Here is a 23,315-nt window from a genome sequence, read left to right as displayed (position 1 = left end):
AAATGTAAACAGATAATTTGCACGCAATTGATTTTAAATTATACGACACATTGTACAGAAAAGATTATGAAATATCCAGCTGAAATAGAGATTCTAAAATGAGAAATGAATATTGCATTTAAATCTATAGTAGAATAAGAACAAAAATATCAATTTGTAGCCACAGAAATTACACTCGGATAGGATAACAAAAAATATAAATTTTGAAGCACAAATGAGAAACCTGAGTGATATTTCCAATAGACAATGGGTTTCTGTCCACTGGCTCCAAGCATGAGGTTTTCATTCTCAAACCTGCTAAAAGCCAAGGCTTCCCAAATTTCACCAAGACAGAAACATAATCAAAAACATATGACAAACAAAACCAAATGACCTTCTCTATGTTTTTTAAAAGAGCATCCCCATGACCCTTCATTTTCCAAATACCTATCTCTTGGAAGTGCTATTATTTGTCTCTTTATTATTGCCCCTTTTTAAATTAAAATGACTATGTTAATTAAGTTAGGCTCCACTAAAGTCATTTTTATACTTTTTAACCCTGCATTGCATTTAGTATGTGAGACTTTGTCCCCCTATTACACTCTTCAAACACATCGCAACATGAGCCTAGTAATGTTCACCTTTGAACCAAGATCAATGCACCATCCCTTGAACAAAGAAGAAATGTTTGCATCTGTCTTATACCAGTGTTAGCTCTATAAAAATTCTTCTCATTTCAAGGGATTATGTTATATTTCGGACAAACTTTTAGACCGTGCACCACATCTTGGCTCTAAGAGATCATTGAGGAGGTTCAGCACTGCACTGCAAAGGTCTAATGTTGCTTAGTGGCTTTCACAAAGCATTTGATTTCATCCCTTGTGCTAATTTTTTTAGAGACTTGGAGACACAAGGATTTCTGAGATTCTCCTAACGGCAATCATGAGATTGTATGAGAGTGTTGGGGGATATTTAGGACTCTACAGGGTATGTGAAGCAGGGTTGAGGAGGTTCTTTGCAATCTAGATTGATGAACTTAAGGGTTTCATTCAAGAGAACTTACTTTCGGGAGATGGTTCTTACCTACATCAGGCCTTGATCTCCAATGTACTCTTTGTAGGCAATGTGGTTCTATTAGCCTCCTCCCTAGAGGGTCTTCAACACCTTCTTCATGGCTTCACCTCTCTTGTGATTTGCGATAGTTGGTGGTTAATGCAAGCATGGCCTGGTGATGATCTTAAATTGCTTAAAGACCTCTCATCTCCACTTCTTTTTTCCACAGCACAGAGGTTGAGATTTCTTCTTCTTACATGTACTTAGGGTTCAATTCTCTAGGCCCCATTTTAGTATGAGACCTACCATGTAGCCCCACATCTACAAGGGGCATGGTTCCCTTACTCTGCTTAACATACATTATAGTGCTAACAGGGTAATCTTAAGTACATCAGACTTGGTGACAACAGGACAGAATAATGAAAAATGTGAAACACAAGGAATTTTTCACAAGAATTTAATAACACCTATAATGGTGAACAATTAAGAAACCTATAGAAAGAGGAAGTGTTAGGGAATGGATTGTAAATGATGGGTTTGTAACTAGAATCTATCGATGATGATCTAGTTTGATTGGAGGTTACTGAATTGGGCCCTGGAGCCTTCAATGGTTGCCTTAGTTCAGTCTGAGTTGATGGAGCATCCAAGTGATGGTGTGAGAATATCAATGGTCTCTTGTCTAAGTGAAATTATCAGAATAACAGCTCTTGTTACTCCTTACAATGATGGCATACTGAGGAAGGTCCTACAATTGATTGTGGACAGCCTAGGTGGACTACATGATATCAAGAGACCTACCTTTGGTAAGAAGGCTAAAATCTTGGAACTTATGGCGGAAACCAGATTTTATATCGTCATGTTGGATCTTGGTTGTGAAGGAATGATTCTTCAGCTATTTCATTGTGCTTTGGGCGAATTTAGAAAGCGTCACATGGACAATGTGAGAGCATGCATTAAAACTATCGTATCCCTAACTGTAGATGAGGATGATAAAGTCTGCAAACAGTTAAAATCAGATTTGCTGGATTTTTTAAGAGAAAAACACAAAATTTCACACACCGCTTATGAGGTCGCAAAGGAATTAATTGACCATAATATTGAAAAGTTTCAGGATAACATGACGGACAATGAGATGATATCTATTGGTATACATGTTGCAGGATCTTCGAATATGAGCAAGAACCAAATGAGCAGAGACAGCAGATTTGGTTTACTTGCAAGCGCACTTGGTCACTTCATCACATTTATGGGGATAACAGGAAATAAGTCAGCCCAAGAAATTTGTATCAGCAATGAGGATGTTAAGCGACCCACAGTTCAGATCCAACAAAATGACACTCAAGCTTGCAAGGAGCTGGAATTAGCTATGGATATGGATAAGGGATACTCCAGCCTCTCGGTTGGCAATTTGGAACTTGACAATAACACGCATTTTCATGTTCCTCATAAAGGAAATGGATCTTTCTACATTTATGAATCATTTAAAAATGGAGACAGTATAAAATGACGTTATGCAATATGCATTTTGAGGTGGAGGAAAATGCTTTTAATGAATCTCAAAATAGTGCAGCAACCGATAAAATTTCTTCCAACAAAAGGACTGTCCAAACTTGTATACATGAACTAGATGATGAGGATACCACTATGGGAGCTGATTTGAATGATCAGACAGAATTTTTTAGTTTAGATGAGTAATTTGGAGCATACAATTTGGAGGACAAGCTAAAAGTCTTGGACGACATGGCTGTTGCAGCCTTAGTGCATTTTGACAATACTCATAAAAATGTTGAAGAAACCATGTGGAAAGTACAAATGATGGAGAGAGAGAGAGAGAAGAGGATACAGTGGAATTAAGAGTGCATACCTTCACACACTGAAAGGGGCCTTAATTAAGATGAAATCAGATTATTTGAAGTTGCTCAAAGATAGGGATATGGTCATCAAACATGCAGAAGATAAAGAGAAGGATGTGGATGAGCTATGTCTTCAATTGAGTATGGCAGAATACTTATTGTTCAAGGCTGAAAATCGTTCTTCTATTGCAGCAACTCACAAGGAAGGAGGTCCTAATTCAAAAGCCAAGGAGATCATATAAATTGTTGAAGGAATCAACCCCATTTGTGAAGATGAATGTGAGTGTAGCATTCCCACCTTTCCCAATTCAAACAAGACATATTATGCTAATGATGATCAAAAGGACCATGAAAATATTAAGTCAAGAATTCTAATTTTTAAATTAGTGATTCTGGGCCTTAACAAAACCATGTGATAACACTTTTTCCACATAATGATGAGGATAAATCAGATGATACTAGTTCTCAAATTTCATTTAGTAATGGTCATTTCCTTGGTGGAGAGGATGATTTGGTTGATAACACTTGCAGTGAATCAGAAAGTCTAGAATTGGCTTTAATGAGCAATGAAGGCTCCTACATCTCATCTATAGATTTATCACTGAGTTCTTATGATATGTCAGCAGTTTCCTTATTGATTGTTGATTTTATCTTTACCCCCTTTTCTTTTCTCGTGGCTGCCCTGCTTGGTCACATTTTGCATTTCCAGATTCAGCTTGGTCTATAAGAGTTATTGAGTTGCATGAGCATTTGCGGAGCCTCAACCATGTGTTAGATAATGCATATGAGATAGATTTCTTCCATATACATAAGAACAGTAAAACCTTCAGCATCATACTTAATGCTAGCTTATCTTATAGCAGCGACATTTGGCGACCTATTGGGTTGATTGTCATGCATATTGGAGGTGTGTTTGGCATATCTTGGGTGGATCACTCATTCAAATGATTATTACAGAAAGATGGTAGGATGATACACGTCTATTTCGTAATGTCCCCATTTTTGCCAGCATTGGAGTTTCAGGGATTAGCCTATTATTGTAATCCCCGTACGCTAATTATTGTGGATAGGGGTATTTTGAGGCAATGGCTTGGCTTGTAAGGGTCTTGTCTTCTCCACATTTCAGTAAGCTACAAGTTGGTCGAGATGGACCCTTTCTATTTTTGGAAAGTGGATTTGGTTACATGGAGAAATAATAAGTATGACTCCTATTTCAGACGACATTTAAATGATAATTATTTTGGGTGTTATCATATTTTTAGTGGCCAAATTATTATTAATTATTAAATGGCTTATTATAAAGTTATAATTTAACTTTATAATTTCACTTAAGTTGAGAGTTGAGTTATCATTGGAAAGTGTCATTTATTAATTAGTTAAGCCAAGTCAAGTGAGAGAATCTAAAGGAAGCTTCTAGTTAATGTTGTGTAATGAAGTTTCTTGAGTGAAGTTGCATTTTGGCAACAAAAGGGAATTTGGAGGTTATAGATACAAGCTCATTTGTTGGGAAAAGCGTGCTTGGATATTTTATTTGCTTTTGATGCCTTTGTGGCTTTTTCCAAGTTTAATTTATGTGCCCTTGTTGAAGTATAAGGGTCTGAATTCTAAATTGTTCCGTTGGATCTACAACTGAAGTACTGTAGATTCGAATCTGAGAATTGGTTGAAGGTTGGCTTGCAATTTGTTGTTGTTGTATAGCATTTTGCATATCTCCTACTGTTTCACTATAGCTAAGGAGAATAATCTTGATTATTATATACTTATTGAAGCATCTGGCTAAGGGTTTGGAGTTTTAGAATTGAGCATGGACCCTGTCGCTAAGGTATTGTGGATCAATTTCTTAATGTTTCCATCTTCCATTTCTGTCATTACTCTTGCTTGGAAGAAAGTGTGTGAAATTCTAAGATGTCACTTGATTCAATGCTGATGTAAATTGAATTGAGAGATATATATGGAGCAGTTCAATTTTCTTTTTAGTTACATGGCATAGTAAATTAAGTGCAAGTCTATCATTGTCATTGGTCATCATCAATGATGTTCAAAAACTGACTAATCTTGGTGAATGTGATCTAGTCAGCCTTGGAGTTCTTTTCAGTAGTACTGGCGTTGTATGCTAAATGTTTTGACCTAATGACGTGGAGTCAATTGTTAGAGTTATAGCCAAATAGGGGTTATTTCATGTTTCTATTCCCAAGATTGGATGGATAGACTGGTTTGGTGTCCAAGAGTTAGCATGAGTGCTTTACCTTTCGTGGTTTATGACGAGTTGCTATGCAGTTCAAGGCTTGGAGCAGTTGCAACCAAAATAGTAGAACAAATAGGTGTTAACAATTTTTTTTCAAGTTGACTTCGGATCCAAGGATCCTATGGATGGATGAGTTGCACTTGAGTCCTTGCTTGTTCTTTTCAGTAGTATTGGCGTTGTATGCTAAATGTTTTAACGTAATGACGTGAAGTCATTTGTTAGAATTATAGCTAGACAGGGGTTATTTAATGTTTCTATTCCCAAGATTGGATGGATAGACTGGTCTGGTATCCAAGAGTTAGCATGAGTGCTTTACCTTTCGTGGTTTATGACGAGCTGCTATGTAGTTCGTGGCTTGGAGCAGTTGCAACCAAAATAGTAGAACAAATAGGTGTTAAAAATGTTTTTCAGGTTGACTTCGGATCCAAGGATCCTATGGATGGATGAGTTGCACTTGAGTCCTTGCTTCACAGTATGACAGAATGTTATCTCAAAGGTTCCATATTGGGTTGTAGAGCTACTGGCAAATTATTGTGGGATGAAGGATAGGTGCAAAATTTATGATTGCTTAAGGACAAGCAATCTCAAGGAACGCGGGGCGTAATGTCCCTTTTTTGGGACATTAGGAAATTTAAAGTCAAAATCATGAAATATTAAAACTAGCCTACGGGAGCTAAATCCAGATTAATAAAAAGGTCAATTTAATGTTATAAAGCGGGTTAATAAGAGACAAACTGATAAGACGACAAGAGAGGGTAGGGAAAGATGAAGAGTCGTGACATTGGAAATTTAAAGGAGGAGAGTTGGTTTCATTTAAGCTGCGCTTGGTATTGTGTTTGAATTCAAATTTCTCTTGGAGAATATTGGAAGCTTGTAGCTTTCAATTTTAGAATCTGAGGATGGAATCCTTCAGGCTCTTCTTGGTAGATTGGACATGTTGGTTCCCAAAACCACAGATTGGAAATCCAAGAGCTTGCCAATTCTCCAACAGGATTCCACAATCAGTTTTGGCCAACAAATGAGAATCACCTTAAATCCCCCACACTTTAGGCTTCGCTACACCTAGGCAAGTAAACCTTCACCTCAAATGTTGACTGCTTGGTTCAAGGCTTTTCAATCGCAAATTTAATCCTTGTGAGTTCTTTGACTCACAAAATCCTTAAACTCGATCAAAATAAAGTTGAATGTTTGCTTGAAATTATTGAATGTTTTGTATATTGTTCTTAACAATTGGTTTGATATTTTATGACTTCAAATATAAACCCAATAATAATACGTCAATGATTCAAAAGACCAGTGTCTTTGCTTATTCGAGCAACAAAGTCAACTATAATGAAGATTTTCATGTACAAATTTATAAAGTTCTATGAACTTACACTGTCAACAATTAATAATCAGGATGTGATACATCAAATATATATACAATCTTAAATTAGTCCAGATTGAACTTTAACTCCTATGTTAGAGAGACAAACTAGACACAGATACGGAAACAATTCGATATTTCCCTATTTCTATGCTAATCACATTTAAGATACTAAATGACCGTGTCCACTTATCTAAAATTTAAATTGTTTACAAAATTTTAAAATGATTATAAAGGACGAATCAACTGCAATTTAAATCTCCATGCCTTTTAAATAATTAAAAAACAAAAAAGGCTTTTATTTCTCATTAAAATAATATATTAGATCACATTAAAACACATGCCCATCTACTCCTTCCTCCTTACAAGATATAAATATTTCTCAATGACTTCTCCAAATATGTGTTATGTTGTTCTATTTTTTCCTCTTTTTATAAAAAACACCGATTTTGATCATGTAACACTTTGAACCTTGTTGTATTAGATGCATCATCCATATGGACAACACTCATTTGTTTTCCTCCATCAATGCAATCTTTGGTATTTGAATTTTGTTTTGTTGTTGAGAATTCATTAACTGCACCTTGATGTTTGTTGAATGGAGGATCTCTATCATTATGAAATGGAATAGTCATGCAACCATCAGAATAAGTTTTCTTTGCTTGGTTGTTCTCTTGGATACAATCTACCTTATCAACATACTCAAGATACAGTTTGCATGACTGATTCCATCTTATCTTCACATGTTCGACACAATTGTTGCTCATAGGATGAATTGAAAGAAGTCTCACCTTCTGAATACATATCATGATTTCATTAACTTCAAAAATATCATTAGGCCTGCTATCTTCATCATGATGCTGATGATTTGATTGATTAGAAGATTGTCTTCACAAGAGCTTTCATCTAGATCATGACTACATATAATATCATCAAATAGTGTACTAAATTCATCCTTTTGAGAATCATCATCTGCTTGACCAGCAGTATGCAGCATGCAGTTATGTTTCATATTTGATATGTTGTATGCAGTTTTGTTTCATCTTCACTATTTGATTCTTGAGAATCATCGTCTCCTTCATCTAGTACCCCCTGAGAATGTGCACTAATCCATCAACTTGCTCACCATGGTGAATTAAGAAAAAAATTGGACCATTTCTTTCAACATGTTTATGATATTCTAAATCTAACAAGGCTGAAATTTCTTCCACGCTGAGAGAATCCTCTTCTTCATATTTACATTCACTGACATCTATTGTCGCACAAGTCTCATCATGGATGGATTCTTCCTCAGACTGTCCACAAATTTCTTCTCTATTCAAGTCTAAATGATCATTATGTTCGTGTAGTAGTTTAGTATATCTTTCTTTATCTCCATCATCTTCTTCCAAAATCTGATGGTAACTCATAATAAATGTGTGCCATCCTCATGTACAAATGCGTCGAAGACTCCCCTTCAAATCTCTCCAAACTAAAAAAGGCATCAAGTGGAGACATGTCAAGATCTTCTTCCATGCTGCTTTTGATCTTCACACTGTTCATAACACGTCTCATCTTCCTCGCTTGCATCATGAAATTCATATAAGAACCACTGTTCAAATTCTTTCCAAGATGAGATGCTTTGTATAGGTGATGAATCATATGCTTGTCTCGCGTTGTCCTTTAATGTCCTAGCAAATAGCTTCATCACCTACTCTTCTGCACAAATTTCATAATCCTCTACAAATGTATAAAACTCATCCAAATGGCGAAGTGCCGATTCTTCCCATTCTATATGGAACTTTGGTGCAAGTTGTGAAAGTTTTGGGGATAACTTGCTAGGTTCATAATCAAAATTGTTGTAATCCAATGGCCTGATGAAATTTGGAATAAAGGGCATTCTTTGAAATGATCGATACATTTGAAAAAACTATCCACCATATCCATCTGGGTCTTCTACCTCAGCAAAGCTACCAACTGAAAATTGTATTGTATAGAGTCACCACACTTTCAAGGAATGTATCAAATGTGTTGATCTTTCGGGTTCCCGCTTCTAGCAGAGTATGCTTCCAAATAAACTGATTCAACTGCTTTCTAATACTGATCTACAAAATTCAAAATTCTAGGTAACTTCACAATATATTGTGAGCAACTGTCCCCAGTAGAGTCGCCAATTTGTTAGTTCCCAAAACCACAAAATGGAAATCCAAAAGCTTGCCAATTCTCCAACAAGATTCCACAATCAGTTCTGGCAAACGAACCAAAATCACCTATTCTAGTATTATTCAGGCTATGTCTTTATTTACTTTTATCGAACTCCCTATTTCAATATGTAGCCGCACGCATTAACTTTATATGCTCCACATAGTATGGTGATAGTGTATAGTCTTGTTGTGTTATCTTTAAACTTGACCCACGATGTTACTGTTAATCATATCCTCCATATATGAGGTTCTTGGATATTTGCACAGCCGGCAATCGCAGTTTTCCCTACCTTCAAACTCGTTGCTTCTGCAGGCATGATCTAGCAAGGCACCATCCTTCGTTTTGTAAAGCCCTTACTGACATGATGTGCATGAATGGCTTATAATTCTTCATCTCTGTTTTCATTTGGTTATTGCATTTCCATCTTCCAATGATGAACCCTATTGACGATAAATCTCTGTATTAGGAATCACAGATATAGATATGCTTTTCTGGATAATGATTTATTTCAGAACCTTCAAGTGTGGATGTTTACTGTTTAGGAATTTGTAATGACTGTATTTGAAGTTCTCTTGCTAGCAGTCTAGTTGCAAAGCTTCCCTTAATACTTAGAACTTTGGCAAGTTTATCTAAAAATTTCACACAATACTGTGTACACTGTAAAGACATCTCCTCTCTCTTCACAAACACCTAATTTGGATCTGAAATCACTCTAATATTTCTGAATGCCCTTTGTACTTCTCATCGAGTCATCTCTAAATCCATCTTGAGCTAGCATATGATCTGCTTCATCAAAGACAAATATACTGATGTATCCCATGCTCAAAACTTTTGCCGTCATCCATTTCTAAGTGTACCAGGTGTGCCCATTACCACATGCTTAGTAAAATGTCTGTGCCTCTTGATATAACTTTCAGCTTCAGTAAGCAAAGCACATGTTAAAGTTATAGATGTATGCTTGGCCATTTTTACAAGAACTTCTTGATTCTGCACTCCATTATCTCTGTTGTTTCTGTGACAGGTCTGCCTAGCATACGAATACAAGGGAGATTTAAGTTCCAATAAATTGCTGTGCGTACTACTTGGTAGTCAGTTTCTTAGATCTTTGTTTCCCCTGTATGCAAGAAGTTTTACTGGAGGAAATTTGCAAATCAGGCTATGGTCATACTGTGCAAGGTGCAAGAAAAATGATTTCAGGTGAGCCATAGGCTTGAGAGGATGCTGAGAATAGAAATTTCATTTCAAATGAGTCAGGAACTGGAGAGACTAATGCCCATCAGTGATATTGAAGTTAAAGATCAGAGGGTCAGTGCTCGTGTTAACAACAATGAATTGGACCAGCTATTAATGTAAAAAATTGGGCTCCATATGGATGGAAACCCGATTCATCGGCTATGACAAATTCGCAACGGAGTTCAGAGGTGCATTTGAAGTCTATTTCTGGTTATACAATCTGACTGATATCATTAGTTTTATGATTGGATTGCTATTGTATTGCTGAATATGATAATGCAATAACATTTTTTTAGTATATTTTATTGAGCATGAAATTATCTGTTCATATTTTTGAAAAAAAAAAATTGAGAGAATTTGGGAAAACATATCCATATCCATTCGAGATATTACACCAACCCTGAAATCAACTAGCCATGTATGACTTTTGTCAACCACTGACAACATGACACCAACAAATTGTCTCCAAGCGGTGTAGGGAAATTGAGCATTCCAACAAACCAAACTCACTACAATCAACCCATTATCATCTGACAGCACACATACTAACATTATGAAGAGACCACAATGACCCAAATTCTCCCAGGAGGAAGCGAAGAATAATTAGGTTGTGCCCCTAAGATGACCAACAACTAGCTGCAATGGAGTCTACACGTTCACAAATCAAACTGCTCAAAGGCTGAGGTCAAAACCAATTGTGTGAAAGAACTAGTACAATAATAAACAACCTGAAATACCACTAAACACATAGGAATCGTGAGCAAGGAAGTAGCTGAAAATCCATCTACTGTGATCAAATCATATCTGCCATCAATCCTCAACCAACAACTACCCAACTACTGAACCAAAAAATCCATCCAGCTCATTTGTAAACCAGAATCCAAACCCATGTGTAACCTTATTGGAAGTGATCAACAGAACCAGCTACAGAAATTGATCCACTAGATCTATCAGATTTCCACAATCCATCAGTATTGTTAGTTTTTTTTCTGGATTTGATTGTGTGAAGTTGTGAACAATCAACTACTCTTGTTTTGCATTTGCATCTTGATGATGGATCACATAGTGTGATCCGAAATGTTGATGATAAATATTGTTCACACAATCAAATCCAGAAAATAAACTAACAACAATTGATCCAAAACTAAAATCTTGTGACCCAAACTCATCACTAGAAACTACATTTGGGTCTTGTTGATGTGTGTTTTTATGACTGTACCAGTAGTAAAATAACATATCGAGAAATCCTATACTCTATTCATCAGATATATGTATGTAAGATTGTGAAAAATTATACAATTGACTCCATGGTTCTTTCATGTCAGTTCTTGACTGTGAATAAGCTCAATGGTTGATGGCATATGTTGGTATCACAAGGGGACTAACATACTCATTCTCAAGATGATTTAGACTATACTAGCAATGAGAGATATTCGAATGGTAAATACAATTCATGTAAGTACTTGGAAACAACGCTATTCTAAGTGAGAGAGCAAAGGGAACATGCAAGCACCAAAATATATCAAGAAAACACCAACATTAATGACAACATTATTATCTTGGTAGGTCTGAAGCAACAGATTCAAAATTTGCTCTCTTTAGAAATGAGAAGTTAGCCCTCTATATGGATTTGAGATTACAATGGGTCGTGAAGATTAAATCAAAACCTACAACACAAATTGTCACCTCAAACCTGATTAGAGTTTGTGCAAGAAAAGAGGAGCTACAATTTATGAGAAGATCCAATTGCACCAATCAGAAGGGAGTCATTCCCTTAGTGGGGTAATTAATGCCCACTATGCAAGTTCCCTCAACAAGAGAGTGAAATAAATGCCCACTATGCGTTAAATGATTTGTCAACCCAATATGTCATCTTTGGAAGGTGACTGAGTGCCATCCTTGACCATTCTATCATTGCTAAAGTCTTTCATACTTGAATTGCGTTTCAGGAACTTGAATGTCTTTCTTGAATGTTTCAATTTGGATTCTTCCCCCTTGCTCTTTCTTGACTGGGATCTTTTGATTTTCTAGAGGAACTTTAAGGTGTTTCACTCTTCCAAACTTTGATCTTTGAGGTCTTGAACCTTGAATAATTCTTCCTCCTACAAAGTTAAATAGTTTACATAAGTGTGTACAGGGAATTCCTATCTTTTTCATTGCTAGTGGAACAGATCAGCTCCCTTCTTATTAGGTTCTTACTTTATCTAGGAGACTTGTGACCTATAAGCCCATTGAGATAAGTTCATTTTCAATCATTTGTTTCTTGAAATTGTTTATCTTCTGCTAAATCAGCTCTTTTGTGAACTCATAGGCCATAGGTGAACTATTATGCCCCTTTCTCCAAATAGCGAACAAACCTGATTGCAACAACTTGTAGATATCATCATCCTCATCTAAGATTAAGGACATAATAGTTTGCACACAAGCCCGCACATTGTTTGGCTCTCCACAATCAGTTGTAGAATGTTCTTCAGTATGTCATCATTACAGGCGTTACAGAAGTTGTTAATCTTATGATCTCCATGTGACAAGAAGCAACTACAAGTCTCACCTCTTCATATGGATGTTTCATAAAATTAGGTGGGACTCAGCGTTCAGGATTGCAAAGCCCCATTCAAAAGCCTTCAATTTGAACTAGTTTAGTTTGCACAACTACGAATCTAATTCCTCCAACTTAGAGAGAGCAGCATCATGTAATTTTAGGGACTTCGTTTGTAATCCAATTACATATAGCCAACTCCCTACTTCTTTTTGCAAGACCCTTACCTGATCATCATTGAATATTTCATTGATTCATTTTGATAAATGATCGCTTTTCACATGCTACAGTCATCATTTCTCTTACTAGACCCTTATGGCTAGCAGGATACAATGGGCTATCCCTCTTTGCTTGTCAATTTACAGCCACTCCTTACACACTTTCACTATCTTTAAAGATATGTCGAATTGTTGCCCAAGTTTAATAAGTTCTTGTAGCTCAAAAAGTGCTCAAACCGATTTTCAAGAGAGCTCAAGACAATAGTATCAACCCTCCAAACTCGGCAAATTGCTAGCAAGTGATTTCCTTATTAAATTTCATAACATTTCCTTCATCAAACATCAAGTCTCGAGGTCCAAACCAGTCTTGGAGATTCACTCAAACAAATTCCTCACAAGTTTGGTGCAACTAGTCTTCTTCAGCTATTGATTTCTTCCCAACATCGGCAGTAGTACCTGAAGACCATGTCACAGAGGATGACACGATCTTGATATTTTTAAAAGCATTGTGTCATTGTAAACCATGGAATTCGTTGTGTCCCTATTGGTATCACATTTGTCAGTGATTGCTTATATGGTTGTCACTTCACACATCGCTCCATTATAAATAGTGACCCTTCGTTTTCGCATTAGGAGGTTTTAGGTTTTAGTGTTTCTACTTCAATCTTCAACCTTCAACAAATGAAAGTTTAGAGTCTTGAGAGCTTAAGGATTTCAAGTTCAATTTCCCTAGCTTAGAGGTGTTATCCAAGACTGTAAGAAGAAAGTGACCAATAAAGTATTTTAATGCTATGAAAGTGTTTAGAGTGGTGAAGCAAAAGATTGCAATTTTATGAGGTCCATTCTAAAAACTTTCTACTTTAGAAAAGTTGTGTTTTCTACTTTTTTGAAAGTTTTTTTTTCACACTAATAGGCCAATCAGCATTTTCTTTTTTTGTCTCTTTTTTTGGCTTTTTCTGAAATTTCTATTTACAAGTTCCTAATTTTAGGAAGGCCAAGAGTTGTGTGTGCAATTAAGAGTCACGAGAAATCGCCCAAGTACAAAATCTCTTTTTTCTATCATCAAGTGCATTTGAGATTTCATGGAAAAGCATTTAGAGTTCTAAAAAAAATTCCTAATTTTAAAAAATGTAAGTTGCAAAAATTCATGTCAAGCTAAGACGTTTGCTTTAAATTTCATGGAAAAGCATCATAAGTAAGATAATTTTAACCCTAGATAATTTTAAAATTTGGCTGAAAGAAAATGTTCTAGACACAAGATATGGATCAACTTGTTGTTAGAGTAAATAATTAATTATTTATTATTTATTCTATTTACTTAAGCTTACTTAGGTAAATGCATTTCATTTATTAGTTGTAGTCTAGGAGTTTGTTATAAGTTGTTGACAATACGGGAGTTTGTTCTCTCCTAAGTCATACTTATCCTCTCACATTGTTCGAGGACTTTCCACCTTATGTGGATGTATGCTTAGTTGTCACACTTATCTCCTAGCGTCTTCTAGCTTGTTCTAGGAGATTCCTTGAGGCCTTTATAAGCAACCTCTCCCTCATTGTATTTTCATAACTCATTTCACATTCCCATTGTAAATACATATTTTCTTGTGTTTGCATATTTTCTCTCTCATGTCTGTTTAGGGTTTTTTTCCCTTGCTCCACGCTCTTCCTTCCTTGGCTTCCCTTTGACAGGTTTTCGCATGCAGGTGATCTTGAGCGTCTTCGGAGTTGGATTTCATCAACTCCAACACTTGTGAAGAAAATTCCTAGAAGAAAGATAAAAATCACCATAGCAAGAGAGATATACCTTACCCAAAAAGGCAAGTTGATCCAACGCATTCATTAACAAGACCATGTTCAATGAAAATCAAGACAAAGGCAAAATCAAAAAGAAGGAAAACCATCGTCCTTATGGCTAATCACGACTCCCATATAGTCAAACTTTGTGGTTCAACCCTTGGTAAAATAATTCTAATTTTAGAGCAACTAGAAGGAAATTTCATGCTAATTGGAGGCACTTTCTTGGTACAAGTCAAAGGTTTCGTCACAATTTTCATTTGTACTTAGAAGTTGAAGATAAATTTACATTCCATAATTTTTCAATATTCAAGCAAAATTTCCTAATTTCCTCGAAATTTTTCAAGTATAAATTTAAGACTATTCTGATTGGCAAGTTTAGGACAATTTTGTGGACTTGGAAAACTTCCAATCCAAATTCCAGACTTTTGGTCCAAAATTCTTGCAATTAGAGAAGATTCAACATCATTTATTAGTTTACAACAAAATTTAAACAAGTGTTAAGCAAGTTCATCCTTGCTTTTTTATTTTACAATCCCAATTCTTGATTAAAAACTCAAATTTATGAAAGAATTGTTAGGGTTTTGAAAGAGATGAGCACTAAACAATATTAAGATAATGAAAAAATAGAGAAGACATGAAAAATAACACAAAGATTTAACACAGTTGACCAGATATGGGTTGTGTCCACTAGAGAAACAATTGTACAGTTATTTTATTATCCAGCAAACAAAAGAAAACAAGATGATGGTTTTCACATCACACTACCACTTATTTATCAAGCCTTTTGACTCCATTTACAAAGGCAATTAACAAATAAACCCTAACCTGCAAGAATACTCTCCTAATTCAATGATCTCAGTAGCAAGTATACAATGGTATACAAAAGGAATATTCTCCACAGAGTAAATGTCGATTTCCTCAATGTGTAATACGTGTCAAGTATGAAGTTTAATCTACTTCATTAAGTCAAATCATTAATCTACTCTTGACAAGTCAAATTATGAGTAATTTACCCTATTTAGATGTCATCTTTAGCATTCAAAAATAATATATATTTGACAAAGACACCAAGAATACTATTGGCATGGAAGATAATTGACTACACATACAACTTGATACCAGACAAGTCATGCAATCATGTTAAGCAACCAAGAAAGCATCAAAATTTAATATATTTTGCTTTCAACAGTAAGGGCAACTCAATTTATCCTATCCCTATTGAATGACCCAAAAGAACTTACAAGATGGTTTGTATGACATCTAGTAGTAGGTAAACAATGTTTGCAAAGCTTACTAGATGAGGTAGCAACGCAAAGTTCCATGGGAAAATGAGCATACCTAGATAACCAAGAGACTCCTTCAACTAGTTCATGTAGATGTTTATGGGCCGATGAGCGCAACCTCTACCATTGATTTCTTTTATTTATTAATGATTATGATAGGTGAATGCATCTTTTTGAAATAGAAATCCAATATATTATATGAATTTCAAACATTCAAAGCATTGGTAGAAAAAAGGCAAGTTAGTACAATTCCTCTCTTAGATTCCATTGATAAAGAGATTTATGTTCAAATGAATTCAACAATACTTATGCTAAGCATGGTATGAAAAGACAATTAAATACAACATACACTCCACAACAAAATGGAGTATTTAATTGATCTCTAATTGGTTTTTACTATTTATACTCATAGTGAAATTTGTAAGTCGTTAAGCATAAACTAATTAGATGTGCTTTGTAAATGGTTAAGGATAAAGTCGTGAAGATGGTGCCTTTAGAAGCAAAATATATGGTAGGCCTGGATCACTAATGTATGTCTCTAATTGGTTTACGCTTAACCATTTACAAATTTTACTATAAGTATAAATAGCATTTTTTCTAGAAAAATGCTATTGGAAACAACCTGAAGCATTTTCAGCTTGGCACACCTACAAATGAAGCACATATTATTCTTAATGAAGAAAGAACCCAACAACATATGAATTGATGAGAAGAAATGCCAGTTACATTAGAAATACAAGATTAGGAGCATGGATGATCTAGAACATTCATCAAGAATTTTTACATACAAAACCATGGTTCCATGAAAAATATGTCATGGCAGCAGAAAACACTTCCTTCAAAATTGTTTGTATGTTTATACTCGACATATTCTTTTGTAGTCTGAAGAAGTGTTTTTAAAAATAAAAATAGAATTTTCTACAACTAATAAATGAAACTTTTAAAAAACAAAATTGATCATATTAACAATACACACTCTTAAATAGAGTTTTACAAATGCTAAAAATAGTGTGAACTAAAAAGAAAAGTTGTCTAAATAAAGATAAAGACCAATTTAAGATAGCTAGAAATAAAGTCTAAATGACTATTAACTAAGGATCTGGAAGAATGAGCTAGATTTAGCAAGAACCTAGGATACTAAAAATAATCTAATACCCTCCCTTAATGATCATTTTGTGAACTACCCTAAAGGTTGAACATGTAATGTGGTCATAAATTCTTCACAACATTTTGTTGCTACTGAGACCCTCCCTCGATTTGCAGAATGTCAATGACCAAGAGTGGCCTAGAAAATAACAAAGAAGGTTGTCCCCTCTTCAAAATAGTCTAGAACAAGAGACAAGAGCCTCTCATTTTCACTAAGACAAGTTTGCCACTAACCTCCCAGAATCTGCAAAACCTCTAACCAAAAATCATTCAAAAAATGTCCAACATAAAGTTGGATAATAAAATTATCCTTCCCTCTAGACAAAGATAGAACTGAGAACAAGTGCAACAATTTCGAGGAAAATCTGACCAAGCCTCCAAACTTTTGCAGATGAGTAGGATGGCCCAAAACATACTACAAGATACCACAAAATGATGTGAACAAAGGATTTTTCTTTTGGAAAATTCAATAAAAATGCTAAAATAGGAACCCTGGCAGAAAATTACACACGAACTTCGTGAATTACATAAACCAAATATGATTTTTGAAGAGAAAAATAGATCCAAACCAAACACATTTTTTGAGGTGAAAATTAGATAAAACCCAAATAGATAGCTGGAATAAAATTTGAGACACAGATTAACATATGAAACATTTTTTAAAGGAAAAATTGGTAAAACCTTACTAGACACCAGAAAGCCCTCTCAAACGGTAGAAACCTTATCCAAGAAGCCCTCCCAATTATCCTTTGAAGGACAAAAAACTATATAAATAACCCAAAAATAATTTTTTATTAGGAAAATTTGTAAACCCCAAAAAATGCTGAACTTCAAATCCAATTTTTGGATTTCGGGTTTTATGCCAAACAATTGTTTCAAAATCAAAAATGATTTTGATGGAAAGTTTATTAATACCCTCCCATAAGGGAATCATACCTAGACCAGCTCTTGCTCTAATACCATGAAACTCTTAAAAACTTAATTGATTATATAAACATTACACTCTAAAAAGAGTTTTACAAATTGTTGAAATAGCATAAGCTAAAAAGCAAAGTTGTCTAAATAAAGAGGTCTAAAAACGGACAAGTTTAAATAATTAGAAATAAAACCTAAACAACCATTAACTAAGGTTCTGGAAGAACAAGCTGAATGTAGCATGAACCTAGAATACTAAAAATAATCTAGTAAAAAAACTATGCATGCTTTAAAATCAATTTCATGTAACAAAAACAAGTGATGTCTATTAAGAAACAAAAAATAGGTGTTGTTTTCAAAGTCCATACAAATGGAAGTATGTGAGTGTGTGTTTAAAAAGTCTAACCATAACAAGTTTGTTCTATTTTGTATTGTTACCAGACTTTGAACATGCAATAGGTTTAACTTAAACAGAACAATTATTATGGCAAGGCCTGCAGCTATAGTTTCAGACTGGAATCATCACAAAGCTATTGGCTACACATTAAAAGACATTGCATACACTGGAAGTGGTCAATGAAAAGATGTTGAGATAGGGCAGCATATTTAATCACCTATCATAGAGGTCTCGAAGCTCGGCATTGAAAGCTTCATCTTGTTTGCTGACCCCATACCTGTAGCAGTTTATCAATGCCAAAAATATTACTAATGTTAGTCATTCGAGTGAAAAAGGTATAAAACAGCACCAAATCTATATCTTATAGCACATATAGGTCCAAAATTTCTTTACAGTTTCAATCTTCATATGTTAATACACTAATGTTTATCAGCAAATGCAACCAAAAGTGATTTTCATGAAATTAGATCTTAAAAAAATCGGTTTTGTATTTTCTTTCAGCTGGAGAGAGAGTCAAAAAGAATTACATATTTCCTCTTTATAGAAAAATAAGTACTGGCCCATTCATAGTCAGATATACCAATGCATTTCATACCAGCAGGTCTCTTTCATGCATTATATCATTTATTTTTTGCAGGATATATTGTAGATACAACTAGAAATTTCCTCTGCAAGAAGAAAGATAACTATTAAAATAATTCAGCCAAAGTAAACCACATGTACTGTGAAGCTCCACAAAGTGCAGTAGATAAAAGGTAGTTTATGGTTCAATGTGTCTCTGGACAAACTAGACATAAGATAGGTTGACATATTCTATAACGGGCCAATTCCAAAGCCTGTCCAAGTAAACAACCAAATACAGCATCCTCCTAAAAATATTCTAAATCAGGATTCTTGAAAGAGCTAGTAAGACAATATAAAATCTGTGCAATTGAGTTCAGCTCTGTTGACAAGCTATAGATAAAACAACCCTAAACAACATGCTACTGAAAGCTACTTCAAGTCAAACATTATAATCAAATTAATGAAAAGTTAGAAAAGCAAGAAGAAAGTTACAAAAACTGTACAACAATTAAAATAACACTAAACCCTAAAAGACACTTACCAAATTAAGCTATCTCAAGCTGATGAAATCCTAGATATATGTGTTAAGGAATTTAGATCAGCGATAGAGTCTAAATTCTAATTCTAACTTGCTTGATATTGAAGATCTCAATACTGACTTGTGTATGCAGCTGGCAATTCCATTTTGATAAATACTAAATATTAATATGTATTTATGAATCTTATTTTTGCAGTCACCAAACTCCAACGGGCAGAGCATTAATTGATTTTGATGTCTCTCTTGTATGTTCGGCTAGGTATAAGTATTGTTTCAAAAAAGTCTGCTTATGACATGAAAGCTCAATTTTACCATGTCTTAATGTGAATGCATCCGATCATTGTCTAGTCAATATTATGCAAGAGATCATTATTTGATCACCAAGAGATAATAATAATCTGATTGCTCAGATTTTCATACTTAGGTTGATCAGTTAATGCAAAGATGATCCCGTTGAATTTTATGGCAAGATAATTTATTGTCTAAGTGTGTGTATGCATGTAGACCAGATCATATGATGAACTGGTAACATACAAGCATACACATATGCATACAGTTTGCCAATTAATCCTTGAATTCTAATCAAAGCTATCATGTTTTAACACTCCCCCTCAGCTAGGGAAGATAACTAAGTATGAAATGGTTTAAATATCACCTAACTCATGATATCAAGGAGTATACAAAACATCAAGTCACATGACAATCATATATCCTAGTTATGGTATGTGCACTGCCATCACGTTGCATGATATCTATCATAACATATCATGGCATGTCCACGGATATTACGTCACATAACATCTACCATGATTATCTCATTAAGAACATATTGATATGCAACCGATATCAAGTCCGCATGATATCTATCAATAAGTCCAAGAGATATTAACTATCAAAACATTTCCATGAATACCAAATCAGCAAGATATTAGTCATGATAGTGAACATTGTAAAGTCGTCAGCTTACAATGTTGAATACAAGTGTACATTATCAGAAAGATCGTCACCTTTAAGTAGTGTACAAAGGGGGCCCATAAAGTCATAGAGTCACACATATGACAAAAGAGTTTACACGGAGTCACCATGGATTCTCTTATCTAGTGTTGACATGGCATCATACACATCAAATCCACCATGAACCATATTAGAGGGTGGATCTATTACAACTAGTCCCAAAGTGCGAAACAAGGGTTCCACTTTAAACTTCTCTCTCACAAAGAAGAATCCGATAAAGTACATTTCAAGAAATCACTAATGCCGAGACTCCCTCTTAGCAAGAGCTTCATTCTTCACAACTTCAAGCTAGTCTCCACATGCACCAAATTTACTTTGGTAAGAGACTTGGTGAAAATATCAGCCGTTCATTTTATTGTAATAATGTACCTTGTGTAGAAACCATCCTCATGGTCTAATCCCTCTGAGTCACTATGATCAAAGATCCACAAGGTTGATCTTCTAGCAACTCTTTCCGTTTTGATCAATACATTATTCGAAAGAGTGGTCTCTCATACACAAACGTATTGGTCTGATTTCATAGTAACACGAGTAAATGTAATAAACTATGGATTTATCCCCAAGTTAGACAACATCAACATTCATGATAATGTGGCTTCTACTTGAAGATCTAATTACATGCATCAATCTCCTAGCCTCTTTGTCCAAGGTTCCCTGTAATGAAGTGTCAAACCCTCTCTTGTTATAGAAGGATACTCAAAATCCCAATCATCTAAGAAATCTTGCTTCAAGAGTCTCTTATTATCCGCCATGCTTCATATGTGGCTAAAGGTGCTAGCTCCAAGACCAATTGGGAGCTACTACCAAGTCCTAGACCAAATAGTTGTATGACCATCTTGATATTTGAACAAAATCCCATCACAGTTTGCTTCCTCTTATTGAAAGAGCCCATTGTCTTTACTTAGTTTCATAATCTCGGATGTCATCACCACCACAAAAATTACAACACTCCTAATGCACCAATCTTCTCAACTTGCAAGAACATCCTCAAGGAATAAAGAGAAGAACAAGGCAAATTGCTCGTATAGTACCTATATGAATACAAATAAGAGGCTGACTACAATAGGCAAATAGAAGTAATACTCAAAATATAATAATCAAAAAATACTTATATGTGCATCCTTGATACAAGTTGTTTCAATGAAGGTCCATATGCATCAAATCTAAAAGTGCATGCATCACATCAAGTATGGTAAACTTCTTTCTGTTTTTAATAGATCTCAGAACCTTAGTGTATTATGGGAAGACACAATGGAAGCAATCGGGCTAAGCTTTCAGCTCTATGCATTTGTAACCTTCAATCTACAAAACATTATAACAACACTAGCAAAGGTCAGATTTGTCAGGGAAAGATGCTTCTCCATGGCCATTTTGAGCATATCTTGTTATCATGGAATTCCAAGAATCCAATTTGTGTTCTTCTCATGGTGGCACTTCTTAGAGGCCTCACATGTGATGAAGCTAATTAACTTAGAAATGCATTCTTGCATAGTCTCCTTCAAGATCTTTGCATTGGTCGACCAAGCATGCTTCATTATTTTCCCAATATTTGATATGGGCAAGAATATGTCCTACTTGCGTACTTCACATACTACCATGTTGTTAGCAATTATTGATCTTGTTTGCAGAGAAATAGAGGAATGTGCGTTATGAACCCAATCTCCAATGTGAGATATTAGCCAACCAATAGTTGTTGTTAAACCTTTGCAAAAAAATTTCTTATAATTTTCTCCCTCTTGAAGAGCGAAAGTCATTTTCATCATGTAGTGACATATCAAATAGAGGTTCTCTTCCACTAAACCGACAAGTCTCTTAAGTTATATATAGTTCATATACTTAGTTGCACCCTTTTATTAATTACTACTCAAAGTAGCATTGCTTAATTTTATGTTTTAAGTTCCTTTATTCCTTCGGATTATAAAAATCAAATGTAACATTTCCTAATTAATATAGTTTATATGTTTGCAAAGACTTTAGTTTTTAAACGATTAGTGACAAACAATTTGCTCCACCTATTCTCCACCGAGCAACTTATTCAAACTAGATACTGTCGAAAGTATACTAACAAAATTTAATTATAAATAAACCAATCGACGCCTTCCACCATATCTACATAGTTAATAAATACAATATTTACAGAACTGTCTTTGTCATTTTAGAATATCTTGACAAATCATTAGTGAATGGCAGTTTTCTTATAGAACTCAATGACCTGGAAGAAGTGCCACTAGTTGGTACATACAATATAATTCGCAGGTTTATCTCATTTGGTTCCAGATAAAATTCTAACAAATATATGCACTCGCATGTTTGTTTACTTTTATTTCCAATCAAAAATCTCAAGACCCGCTTTGTACTAAAATTACCGCTGTAATTTCCGTCATCGAGACTTGCTTGAGTGCCTACCAGTTAAAACAAATTCAATATTATTAAATGTGTTACCCATGAATGGTCCACAATTATTTTTGGTACATGGTCATGTAAATAATACATAAGTATTAAACAAGAGTCGTGCCTTAAAGATATACCATTGTCAATATTAACCCTCTCAGTTTACTTGTCTCAAAAGTCCTTCGGTTGAACAGACCCGCAAGCTTGAGCATTGAACACTTGTTTGGTGTTCAAGGTTAACCGGATATCTTAGTCGTTTTAAGGAAGTCAGTCGTGTTCGGACACTAATCCTCATCACCAAGAATGAACGTGAACATTGAACACTTTGTTGAATGTTCAAGTTCAAAGTTCACAAGTACGTTTTCATCACAGGTCAAGTCATGAGAATAGTTTCCAATATTTTGCGACCTTTGAACTTGAACATTAAACTACCTCATAGTTCAATCGTTCATGTTCACCCGGTCATAAATATGCATACCCCTGGTGCCACGTGCCTTTTGGCTGCTCCACAGTAGCGTAAGTTGCTAAATCTACGGAAAAGATCTGCATTAATAATGAAAAAGTATGTGGCGGCGCGTGTGGAACTTGGGTGAGTTGGTAATG

At 35.0% G+C, this 23,315-nt stretch overlaps 1 protein-coding gene across 1 annotated transcript in view; it reads right to left on the bottom strand.

The window, feature by feature from the left end:
- TIC110 (translocon at the inner envelope membrane of chloroplasts 110) overlaps positions 1–23,315 on the bottom strand; it is a 180,691-nt gene that overhangs the window by 133,182 nt on the left and 24,194 nt on the right. Inside the window, exon 2 of the mRNA XM_089797805.1 lies at positions 18,423–18,482. Coding sequence (XP_089653931.1) covers positions 18,423–18,482 — 60 coding nt within the window. The remainder of the gene's footprint in view (positions 1–18,422; positions 18,483–23,315) is intronic.

This window comes from Cupressus sempervirens, chromosome 8 (assembly GCF_028749045.1).
Source record: "Cupressus sempervirens isolate cs-2001-9-10 chromosome 8, ASM2874904v1, whole genome shotgun sequence".
Classification (NCBI taxonomy): Eukaryota; Viridiplantae; Streptophyta; class Pinopsida; order Cupressales; family Cupressaceae; genus Cupressus; species Cupressus sempervirens.
This window is presented reverse-complemented; position numbering and strand designations above follow the sequence as displayed.